The sequence below is a fragment of the Pavona decussata genome, unplaced genomic scaffold (genome assembly GCF_977016875.1).
Source record: "Pavona decussata unplaced genomic scaffold, jaPavDecu1.1 SCAFFOLD_58, whole genome shotgun sequence".
Taxonomy (NCBI): Eukaryota; Metazoa; Cnidaria; class Anthozoa; order Scleractinia; family Agariciidae; genus Pavona; species Pavona decussata.
In genome coordinates this window covers 5,518,046-5,530,901 of record NW_028145480.1, presented here as the reverse complement: position 1 = coordinate 5,530,901, position 12,856 = coordinate 5,518,046, and the positions used below count along the sequence as shown (strand labels likewise).

Sequence of the window (12,856 nt, the reverse complement as noted above, 5' to 3'; positions counted from 1 at the left end):
ATCTTTTCCCCAGTTGTTCAAAACCCGATTAAGCTAATCCTGGGTTAACGTGAACTTTGATCGGCTTTAACTACTAATCAATAAATATTCTTCGAAAAATTTTGTCCCTCGTTTTATCCTTAGATTTTCCTTTACCAGTAGCGCTGAAAATAGCTTTTAAATCTTTTAACCGGGGTGAAATGAAAACCTCGGTTAACTGTCAATGGAGGGCTAACATTAATCGGGTTTCGAACAACCGGGAAATTTCCGAGATGATATTGGCTTCACGAAAATGCCCTGTTATTTTTCTCGAAACGAAATATTTGCCCCACCGAAAACAAGAGATTAGTTTTTCTGCGTTACGAGACTTTGAGATGACTCTATTTTGCTATTTATAGAAACGCTGGTTTCTCTTTCCGATCTGGGGGTACTCCCATATATAAGCTATATGAGTATGGTTTTCAAGCAGCTTAGTCTGGAATAGGGTATAGAAATAAGAGAGTTTTGGTCAAGAAAGAGTATCATTTTCCAGGAAACAGATCAATTGCTTAAAGAATTCAAGTCCAGACTAGGTTTCCCTGGAATTGACAGTTTAAAACAGGTGTTTTAATTCTTGCCGTACACGTAGATTTTGTTTTGTCTGGACTGTCATTGTGATCGTGTTGCCCCAGGGCATTCTTTGCAAGCGCATGATACGCTAACAGTGTCACGCTTCAACACTAATTATGATAAAAATGCCATCGCTTATAGAGGCCCAATACTGTGGAATGCCATGTTATCATTGCCCAGGACAAGGATTTCGCGGATACGAACTATAAGGACAACATCCGCTCGATCGATATCTTCAAGGAGTTAACTTTTAAGGAGACTTCAGCAACAACGGCCAATTTTAGACGTGCGGATTTCAATTATGTATAGGGAATTTTAAAATAGGATTAAGGGTCTGAGGATTTTACTGTGTATATATTTCTTTATATATTTTTTATTCTTATGCTGCAGAGCTTTAATTTTAATCGTGCTGAAATAAGGGCTGTCTGTCTGTCAGACCAATGTAGACTTCCGCTCGTCACGCTTTCCTCTCCAAGGTTTGCAAGGAGTACGTGACGAGCCAAAAGGTCTGCTTGAGCTCAGGAGGCCAACACTTCACTGACTCTTAACGAAGCAGCTCACGCATTAACCCTTTAAGCCCCGATAGTGCCATATGGCACAACATGCAATTACATGCTCAATATTCAGTCAATTTGCGTGAAATTTGCACAACTAAAAGATCTTGAAAAGATCTGCGCATGGAAGGCATAATATCATGCCCCCTTCTATACAAAACTTGATTTACCACCCCTGCAACTTTTGGAACTTTTTATCTTTGTACGTTTTAGGCCAAGTTAATATCTGACAACAACCAATGCACTGACAGCGGCAAATTAAGCTACAATTTAGGGACATACCCGATCTGTACAAGGAACAGAAAAATTTTAAACGTTTTTATTTTTTCATTTTGGGCACTTGTCAATTCAATCTGTGACCTCCTCCTATTCTTTTGGTGTAATTTATAGCATACCCCAGAAAATACCTTTCAAATGGTTTATCACATGTGGTCTCCTGGTTCATAGTTACCGATTTAGAAAAATTTGGCATTTCCTTCGGGGCTTAAAGGTTAATGAAGCGTTTGTAGCCTTTGAATGTATTTAAAACGGGCACGCCATGACAGTAGACGTCCACACAAACAGTAAAAGACATTGATTTCGCACTTCCTGTGAAAAAAAGAATTTCGTCGTGTGACGGTGTGAAATATAAACGCCACTTCCTGTTCAAAGTGGTCACGCGAGCAATGCCGAATGGCTCGAAATCCTCACCCATTTACCAAAATATGTCATTCCCTGCTTATTTTCAGAGCTGTTCCCTACATTAATTCTAACCCCTGAATGTACATTTTCAAACCCACTGTTTTAAACTAAAACGGTTTGAAAACAATATCCATCAACACATCCTACACGGAAAGCTTATTGGTTATAACCGGGAGTCCACCCCGCCCCCCTCTCCCGCTCTCGCGGAGGTGGGAAGGGGCTGAGACAGAAGCCATCAAGTCACTCCTGTCCCCCGCCCATGTAGAAATGGCCCATGACACTTTTCTGGGCAAAGTATTTTTTGGCAGTTGTGACATCAACACTTATCAACATTTAGATAGTTTGAGCTTCTTCAGTTTTATTGTATTATTTAGAAGTCTTCAACGATTTGATATACCTGGATAGGGAGAGAAAAGGTGGAGTACCATCGTATTATTACTCATACAAAACATGGTAAAATAGAAAGACCAAACACCATTACTGGCTAATTGGACTGATTGGAGTACAAGCGGCTTTATATTGGCTTTATCTTACGCACCGTTTGTAAAAAGGCCATTTACAGGTTGCTTTGAACCTCTTAATGAAAGCGAGGCTAAGTTGAAAGTTTTCATTATGAAAATTAGAATAGTTTTCTTTCATATGCAAACAAAACTAATTTTCATATAAAGAGATTTGTACTTAGCCTTGTTTACATAATGAGGTTCAAAGCAACTCAGGAATGGACCTCCACAAATTTTTTCAAATCTGTTCTGGTCATGTGAGGTACCCAATATTTTATTCAATTGTGAAGCTCTTTTTTGTAGTTTCAGGTGCCAAAATAATTCAACTAATCATCCCTGTGCTATGCTCTCAGCTGATTTGGAACCGTTCTTCAAATTGCTCGCTGAATTGTACACCAATAAGTCCAATTACCATTACAAATGACCAGCTTCCTGGTACACTGTAGAAGGGCACGTGACGATTTGGCCTAAAGTTGAATTAGAAATTTCCCTTGATTAGTTTCAATTCGACATAAAAAAGCGATCATATAGGAGACATTTGTTTTGACCTTAAAGGACCCTAGTCAGCCTCCGCCATTTTTGATGCCATCGAAATTATTGATATTGAATGGTGAAGCGAAATCTTATTGTTTTACTGTAAGTTGTGTTCCTGAAAGTATGTTTCATTATCTTTAATAGTTTCACAGTAATTTCGTTCATTTTGACATGCTCCGAATAAAATATAATAGCCAAACTCTCGCATATAAACAAAAACAAAGGTGTGGCTGACTAGGGCCCTTTAAGGAACAATAATTATTTCAGTGAATTAGCTCATGACTTTAAGTTTATCTACAAAGTCACAAGACTATACGAAAAAAAATCATTACCTAGTTGACTGAGAAATGGTAGCATGTGAACTGGCTTTCACTTTTAGAAAATCTCGGTTTCAAAAGAACTTGAGGCCCTCAGTCAAAGTTTACAATCCTCCTTTTTAAGGAAGACTGTGAAGAATGAGGTGAGGAACAACACTTTTAAGAGGTGGGGTGGGGGATGTTGACGATGAAGAAACTGGGCCACCATCACATTCACTTGCAGGGAAAAGATTAAAAATTACAAGTTATTAATATTGTTTAAAATTTAGTTATCAAATATTGTTGTAAATAGTAACTGCACACTCCCCCACCCACTTACTGCAATTTTTTTACACAAACAAATTAATAAGTAGGATAACCATTAGCAAAATACTGTTTAACTGAATCTGTCTGTCGATACATTTCATTAAAACTGTTTCTATATACATTTTTCATAAAATCTGAACATTTTTTTGAATGTTTAAGTATTAATTTGTGACTTGAACCATACTGCCGCTCCGCATATCAACCAGAAGTGATGTGATTTGGGATCTGCAGGCACACGTAACAAAACCATGAATGTTTTGACCACTGAAGCTCCAAAATGAAGTTTCCATGGAAACAGAACAAATTCACAAAGATCATGTAGAGCAGTGCAACTTTTTCATACAATGACGCCGATAGCCACGCAAGATGGAGGTCTGTAAGGTGGTGGTGGATCACCCGCTCTTACACTCTCATTATCGTCCAATACCGCGCTATAGGGCGGTGGAGCAACATTGCCCTCAAAGAATCCAGAAACAGTTTGCCGTACTGCACCATGCATCACAACATGGCTTCTACTGCTGCGATGATGCCGATGATGTCTAGTTCTGTATCTGGGATTGTGTGATCGAATTCGTATTCTCATGGGAGCTCTTTCTATAGAAGAGTTCCTTTGTCTTTTAGAAAGCGTTGTATGCCGCACAATGCTGAAGACTACAAGAACTATTAGAAACATGCAGGTACAGACTGTCGCCACAACGACAAATGTATATGGAAGGTGTCCAGACTGCTGTTCTGTTTTACTCTCAGTAGGTTTCTCCGTTGTATTAATTGTCGTCACCGATATGGTCACACCTAGGGAAAAAACATACCTCATTATAAGAAACTTTACAACACCCTGTGTTTATTAACAAGGTATCCAGTTTAAACATGAATAGTGCTGTTGTATTTTGTTGAGGGAGTTAATACTGATGATAGCAAATATATCTTTTGTCTACAGTGTTATTCTATCATTAAAATTGGACTTGGATGGGTTCCAAAAGCTCTGTTTAACTTTCTTCCAAATGTTCTTGGTGTCAAAGAATATTTTCTGTTAGCACGATGAATCTTCACACTGCTATTTCTCACACCTTTGGGGGGAATTGTTTTTTTTTGGTTTGGTACCTAGAAGGCTGCTCTCAGCACAAAACCATGTGCACAGAAATTCTTTAACAAAATTAACAGTTTTCAAAGCAACAACCCAAATCCTATCAAGATTTTCAATAAATATTGACTCAAGATTTTCATTGCAGGGCACTGTTTTCTTACCTGTTCGTTGTGTCTTGATCTCCTGTGGAGATTCAACTTCTTTCTGGTTATTATCTGATTTGTTTATGGAAAGAAACACAAATAAATCCTGTTAGCAAACGCATCAAATTACATTGTTTTAAAAAGCCTCTGTATCCAGTTAAATTTAGTCAGAGGTTAAGATTAAGTTAAGATTGTAGTGCGACTAAAGGCTAATTTAAACATACCAATCAATCAGGGCGATTTGGTCCAATTTGAAAAAGAAAATGAGTAAGTGGATCATTGAAAATCAGCACGATTTATAAAACTCTACGGCAGTACTACAGATTTTTTGAGTCAGGCTGATAAGTTATCCTGTGCTACACCAATAGAAAAGGAAATGGGCTGACAAATATTGTAACTTGTAAATTGGTCAACACAATTGATCCTACTTATCATACCAGTAAATCAGTATGCATAAATTGGCCTGAACAAAGAACACACAATAAGCCAGCATCTATGTATGAATAGATTTGGGAGCAAATAGAGAACAACCCCACAAACAAGACCCTCCAAAAATAAGCCATAATCTCAAAAAGAAACATCCCTTTTATAATAAGATCAGCTTAATATAAAGCCACAGAATGTTAGGCTGATAAAACAGAAATCTTGCCTATAATCATGGGGTTTATTGCAAACAAAACACAAAGCAGTAGATAAAACATTGGAGAAACGTTTCCCGAAGAAATTCAAGGCCACATGCAAAAACTCTGGTGAATCTGAGCCAAAACACACCAGAAGCTATCTGAATTGCACTATAGGTTGGTTATACACTAAGCCCTTCAATCATGTTTATAAACAAATATTCAGGAGGCTGAGAGGATAACTTACTTATGGGGAATGTTTGCATGAAGCCTTAAATTTTTTTGAAGAATACCACTGTTTTTTCTTTTCTTTTGCTGACTCAATTTTTTGGCATAAATTTTCTCTGACTAAATTTATGGCCAAATACAAAATTTCAGACACTTCAAAGCAAAACGAGAAAATCAGCCTAAGTCAGGTGTGCTCTCAGTACTTCAGTTATCAGACAGGTCCCAGTTGTTCAAAGAGCGGATAAATTCATCCAGTGGATAAGTCGCTATCCAGCAGATATAATGTATTACATCCAAAGCTTTTGGTAACTTTTTCACACACTCCTAAACTTAAATAAGACAGATCAGGGCTGTCACTAAGATTTCAAGTTGCTGGATAAATACAACAAGTAGGCGGGGGAATCAAACAGCTAGGAATTTCTTTTGGTTCTATTTTTCTTCTACACTGTATTTTCCTACAAAAATAGCCGGGGGCCACGTTCTTAGTAACGGGGGAAATCCCGGCCCCCCGCCTCTTAATGACAGCCCTGCAGATACTTCTACTTTATACACAAATTATAGGGCTATATGGGGAAATTCTTGCACACATTTTATCTGCCACACAGCAACCTATCCAGTGGATAAAATTATCCACTCTTGGAACAACTGGGGCCTGTACTGTAATTCGGCTAGATAACAACAGATGACCGACTGTCACACCTTACCTCTCTCTTTGAGGACCTCCAGTATCCTTGTGTAATTTACATAGAAACAATCCCTGTGTTTTTCAAGAATATCTCTGGAGAGTACAAACTTTGGGTGCTTCATAGCATGGCACCCCGTAAGTTCACTGATACAGATTCGAAGCTTTTTGACTTCAGGGCAAATCGGTGTTGCATTGTGGTTAAACTGTTGGTAGCAGTTATTGACAAATTCCTCATTGCACTCTTTTTTATGAACTGTGAAGAGAAAGGAAATCAGAACGTAAGTACCCTGCTTTCTTCCCAGCTCACATTTCTTTCACTGTGCATGTGCCACTTGTTAGTATTCAAATCCTCACAGTATGCAGGAACCGAGTTTAATGGCCTCAGCTCCTAAAAGTCTTCCAAGTTCAGAAGAAGAACACCAGAACTAGTAATCGGAAGGTCTAAGGTTTGACTCATGTTTGGAGAACTTAGAATTTCTTTTTCAGTGCATGCCTTTTTACTTACTGAAAAATAAATCTGTCATTGTTTTGTTCTCCGTTTGAAAAAATCCCTTGAATGATATCTTCTGCTTGCAGTGTTCCAGATAACTTTCAAAGTCAGGAAGTCAACAAAGAATTTCAAGAGGGTCAATATGCATCCCCATGGGTCTCGACAAATCTTCTTAACTTTAACCACTCAATCAGAGAGGAATCTGTCAGGTCACAAAGACAGCTCGACCTGAGAACCCTCCATTTGCGGACCACTGAGTCTGTCTTGGGGTCCTATATCTTTCTCCTTGTGTTCAAGGAACATTTCATGGATGACGAAAGGTACTTAGGTTCAGTTTCAGCATAGTTTTAACCAAAAAACCTAGAAATTTCCAACACATAGGCCCCTTGATTAAGTGAACTTCACATGGATACAGATGAATCATACATTACATACCTTTGTTGGCTGGAACACAGTCAGGATAAGAATTCATTTTCTTTACAAGTGACTCATACATGTTCTTGATCCTTGCAATTCCATTGGGCCGGCTCCTGGTATTTGCACAAGCTGCAAGGCAGGTTTTCAATTCAAGGACCTCAGGACACACTGGGAGGGTGTTTTCATTAAACTGCTCTTTGCAAAATGTCAGCCATCTTACAGTGCAGTTGCTGTCGGCCTTTGATTCTACAAGGAGAAAGATATGAAATGTCATCTCACTGCTCTTGATTTCCCACAACAACCCTCTGAGTTAAATGTTCTCTTCAGCAGCTATTTGGCAACTCACTCTTTGGGCCAGTTATTTAAACAGAGTCTTACTTAGGCTGTGGCTTAAGACAATCAGTGGGCCTCCAAATCTGCTTATAAGTGGTTTACTTTCAAGTAGATAAATAGTTTTCTAGTTTGGGATGCAAGCCTTCTTGTCACTGTAAGCAGCAAACAATGTCTAGATATGACTGTTCACAAAATTGAACGCCTGTTAATTAATAACCGACCTTTTAGATTTATCTTGAAACGCATATCTGGCATCCCTGCAGATTTTGCAGTGGTGAATGACATCATCACCAACTTGGCAAAACAAAGTCCATTAAACAGAGTCCTTTTGAAACTATTTTTTGTTTCTTCTCTCCTTTCTTCAATCTTTTCTTGCTACATTCTCCAATGTGCTTTACAATAAAATGTTCACACGTGCTGTGCAAGGGCTTTCTCTATTCAAGCCAGTTGTTTACAACTTTTCTCCAGTGATCAATAATGCCACCACATTTGAGAGCTCTTTTACAGGTGTCTTTGTAGGTTACCAAACAAACAAAAATACAACTAACTAAATGAAGGCAGTTGTCACCTTAAACAAATGGTAAACGTAAGGTTAAAAAGCTTTAGACTGGAGGATACTTTTTGAAAAAATGCCAATTTTGCAGATGTTTGTACAGCCACAGACACCTACAGGTAACTTCAAACATGTTACAAGTTTGAAGCCAGTCAACCAAATTTTATATTTCTTTCTAGCTGTCGTGTTATCAGATGCATTCAACATTCACAATACAATCAATGATGTCAAGAAAGCAAAGATACACCTCCAGTCCCAGCCATTCTAAGGGAATGTTAACAAGGAGGGAGGATGTTACTACATACAGTGTAGAAGTATGACCATCACATATCATGAAAACTTGAGACAGTAAATTTTTGTTCCCCAAGTGCGACACCAATATATTGACCTAAAGTTCACAATCAAATAAAAAAAAAAACCCAATATTGAATGTTATTACATTCTACTATAATATTATTGAATACAGACTTTTTTGCAAGTTTCAACGGGTTTAGGTGGCCAAATTAGAAACATCTGTTACAATGGCCTTTGGAACATGCATCAAAAACAAATTTTTCCAAATCATGCTGCTGTTGAAAACAAAACATTCTTCGGTGCAAGAAACAAATATCAAGACTTATATCCCACTGTTGCTAACATCAAGTTCAGATTTTTTTTTGGAAGCCAGTGAACAGTTGTCCTGGGCGAAGTGTTGCCCCTACCCATGGTGTTCACATGACGACAAGATGACCCTCTTGCTAACATAATCCTAGTTCTCAGCTATGATGATCCACCAACTTGGATCAACCCAACTGATTTGCCCACTAGGACAATTTGCCTGCTACAATCAAACTCCCGTTATGTAAACAGACCATTAATTAAGATATAAAAATGTATGTTTACATTACAGCCATTTTCCATGTTACGTGCACAGCAACTATCGTTTGATATGGCACCTTTCCACATACCATGTAATCAGTCTGGAGTCTTAATATAAGCACAACTGATTTATTTATGGTTGAACTCGACTTTGGGAGATAAAAGTTCATTAATGTTCAGCCTGACGTGAGGGAATATCAAGAAGTCAATCCAAGATTGAGAAATCGGTGGTTTTGAAATTTAGCGCCGTGGAAAAGAAAGGCTGAATTCTACCAAAAGTTACGGAACAGAACCGATCCAAAGCGGGTAATTAGTTTGAATTTTCCTGCAAGTCGTGTAAGTTACCAGGTTAACACATTTATCAGCCATTTTAGGTTTTAGTTGTGGTTAATTTCTCATTTCTTTTGGTGATACCTGGAAGATTTTCCAGCTTGACAGTTAAAGCGGTCTTCCAGCTGTTTATCTTGCTATCGAAAGTTACTGGTAGTCGATATTCTCTACTACGCACACAACACCGAAAGTTGCTATAAGGCAATAAGAGCCCAAGGTATTATTAAAGAAAAGATGACATATATATTTCCCATCGTATGTTGTTACGCTCTCCAGCTTGGGTTTACTACTTTGACCAAATAACAAAATTAAATGCAACTTTTACAGTGGTGTGAACAGACAAGTTATGTTGAAGCAGCACCGACTGAGACAGCTATGATGAATGCCCAAGTCAAAAAAGAACTAATGCAAATTACAATATATCTTTTTTTAGATTGACTTTTCTTCCTCCTTCTAGTAACCTTACCAATCCAGAATTTAGCCTTCTAAAAATATTGAACGAGATAATAATATTATGTCTTCTTACAGTCCATGAGAGCTTGTAGGGGAAATGAGGTCAGAAAGGCTTTTTTACCACCTTGGAATAAAACAACAATATTTTTGTCCTGTGATCCATCTTGAATATATGACCCTGACAGTTATTTCTAGACTTTATTTTCACTCCAACTGAACAACATAAACACAAAAATGTCAACAACTGCAATGTTTAGCCAGAAGGGCGTTCAATTTAGTAGTCTTATGTACGCCCACGTTTTTGAAAAAAAAAATGTGTGGAAAATTCACAAAATTATTAAAAAAGATTTGCAGGGGATACACATATTGGGTGCCCACTTTTCAATTTCTGGCTCAAGTCTGAGGAATGATATATGGAGGGAAAAAGTAACTGCCTATTACAACATGAATGAGAGTTGAAAATCCTCTCCTATTGGTTTGTCGGCTTTCAAAGACTCCTGTTTACCACTTGATCCAGGCTGTAATGCAATCAATTTTTTTCAAGAGTGGAGCAAAGCAATGTTCTGAATGAAAACAAAGGGTAGAAGAAGTTTTATTATTGCTTTCCTATGTAGCGTGAGCTTGCCTTTCAGTGAAAACAATTAACCATTCACTTTGCTTTATTTATGACCTCTGTGGTTACTGCTGAAAATCACTCATTAGCAATTATTTTGCAAATTTTTAGCTCGCATTCCCCATTGAAATCTGTCAACAGTAACTTCGAAAGTACCACTCTATTTTAGCGGTATTGCAGATACAGAAAGAAAGGTTTATGACCGCATCGACACAACTTCAACATGAAACTGTAAACATGTGTTTCATAACAACTCGGCCTCTCGCAAACTCGAAGTTAACAAGTAAACATTATCAAGCGACAGGAAATTGCCCAAAGTTTCACATCTGCCCTTGCAACAGGAAATCTACTTAACTTATAACAGAGCCGGTGAACTGCTTTTGCACGCAAAGTTTGAGATAAGCTGTGCAGTCACTTTTTCGACGATCTTTAGCAGTTCAAATATATGAAATTGACCCCGTTTATCTGTTTCAAGTGTCAATCCTTATCGTTCTATCTCAAGTTTAGCTGAAGTAATGCCTTGATTCAATGTAAATAGCTTCTCTTGAAACAAACCGGACGGCTGGTGAAACATTCAAAACAGTACATTTGCCGGAGGCATTTTTCTAGCAAAAGCCACAATCATATAAACATGAAAGATTTCAGGGCCTTTAATGCACTTTCAAGACAATGACAAGAGTTTCTTTACCTACACAAGGAAAACGAGTTTACATTCTTGAAGAAGTTAATCCCTTTAATTTTGGGAGGCTGTGTACGGGATTTAAGCTTTCAAGCATATTTTTGTCGTCCCGAAGTCAGGGAAACACGGCTAAAAGAAGAACCACTTGATTAAAATAAACGAGGGAAGAATACGAAATGTCACCAAAGCCGACACTCATTTCGTGACTTAGCCAATCCACAACTTCGAGAAAAGGATATTGGACAATGCGGCCTCGTGTCAGCTAAAAATAAAACAGAGTTACCCAACTAGGAAAAAAATGCGAGAGAGGCGAGAGATCAAAGACTTGTTTTGCACCGAAGATGAAACCCACCACGTACACCGTAGAGGCAAGCTAAGCTTAAATAAACCCGAATAATGTACAATCTTATGACCAAGAAGGGCATTACAAGTGACTCTTAAGAAGCAGTAGTATTATTCTTCAACCGTGAGGCGTTTCAAATTGTTTATGAGTAAGATTTTGACTTGACAACTTCCGCAGTTGAGATTTCGTGTGAGGTCACTTTCAACGCAAACCAATAAACCATCATCGGAGGACGGCATTACTTAGCTGCCATGTATGAAGGCAAATCGAGTTTCTACTTGGAAGACAAAGTCTTCTTTTTTCTTGCCAATAGAAAGCTTTAAGAAATCAAAATATCGCTGCAATAGAGCTTAAATTTGGTATCAAAACAACAAATGAATCTCGTGCTTGCCTCGTACAACCAATTGATCGCCGAAGCAGAACTGCGGGGCTGCTAATCTTTAAAGAAGCTAAAACGCAAATCTACCTTCCTAAGCCCAGCAAAACAGTGTAACGTTTCCCGAAGCTGTATTTCCGCCAGGTTCACTTACCTATTGGAAGCATAAAGATCAAGAAAATCAACAAAACGAAGCCACATCTCTCTCTTCGCCTATCCATCTTTCTTGTGCATGTCCACAAACAACAAGCGCCACTGTCGGTCTTTGTCAATGTGCCCAATTATGGAAATTGACGAGCAGGCGAGCGCGGTGATTGGCCATCGAACGAAACAGATGTCAGTTTCTTTCAAGACATTTCGCGGTTAAAATGATTACAGGCCATTCAAGCAGAAATATGGAGAATTAGTGGCTATTGTTATGCGACCAATCGCAAATGGGGCTATTTTTCTTTCGGAAACAACAAAGGCTTTGGCTAAATGAGACTTAAGAAGCCGAAAAAGAATGCCTTTTATCCTTCGTGTCTGGAGGAATAATAGCGAGAACATAGATCTATAAGATGCCGACGACATTTGCATGTGAAGCGAACTCGAGAAATCTTGGAACAAAAGAAGTTTTTACGGCTGAAGAAAACGAGGCTTTTGTAACTTTCAAGCACCGGGTAGCGAGGCAATTCTTTTGAAATCGAGCCTGGAAATTGCATTGATTTATTTCAACTTCGACATGTGTAAAAGCAATTTATTGTTTATTCAGGATTGCCTTTTAAAGTTCCGTTTCGATTCATTTTTTATCAGCTTTATTTAGATTTTTCAAGCCTGTTTAATACGCGTTGAAAGGGTTTGTGACTTACAGCAAAATAAAAAGATGAAAGTTTAATTTTTCACGGCTTCGTAATTACAAAGCAAACATTAAAACAATCAGTAATGCCACCAAACCTGAACAAAGTGACGAAATTGAAAATGCTCCATTTGAAAATGTTTTACCTATCACCTAACCGACACAACTGCTTAAAACCCGAAAAAAGTTGCCGCTTCATCGCGTGCTCCCTTTTCGCGGGTGTTTACAAAATAAAATCCTTTGTATACATATCAAAAATGACTGTCATCTAAAATCAGCTGTAGTCATGACGGCTCGTTAGATCGTTCCAAAATGGCAGTCAAAGGAGTCACCTGA

At 38.2% G+C, this 12,856-nt stretch overlaps 1 protein-coding gene across 1 annotated transcript; it reads right to left on the bottom strand.

Moving 5' to 3' along the window:
- Positions 1 to 3,529: 3,529 nt before the first annotated feature.
- Positions 3,530 to 11,997, bottom strand: LOC146479874 (uncharacterized). The gene is made up of 5 exons (XM_085110733.1): positions 11,840 to 11,997; positions 7,166 to 7,393; positions 6,260 to 6,493; positions 4,726 to 4,779; positions 3,530 to 4,272 (listed from the first exon to the last, which is right to left on the bottom strand). The coding sequence occupies exons 1-5, from the start codon at positions 11,904 to 11,906 to the stop codon at positions 3,818 to 3,820; spliced, it is 1,038 nt and encodes a 345-aa protein (XP_084966859.1). The 5' UTR covers positions 11,907 to 11,997; the 3' UTR covers positions 3,530 to 3,817.
- Between the last annotated feature and the right edge of the window lie 859 nt (positions 11,998 to 12,856).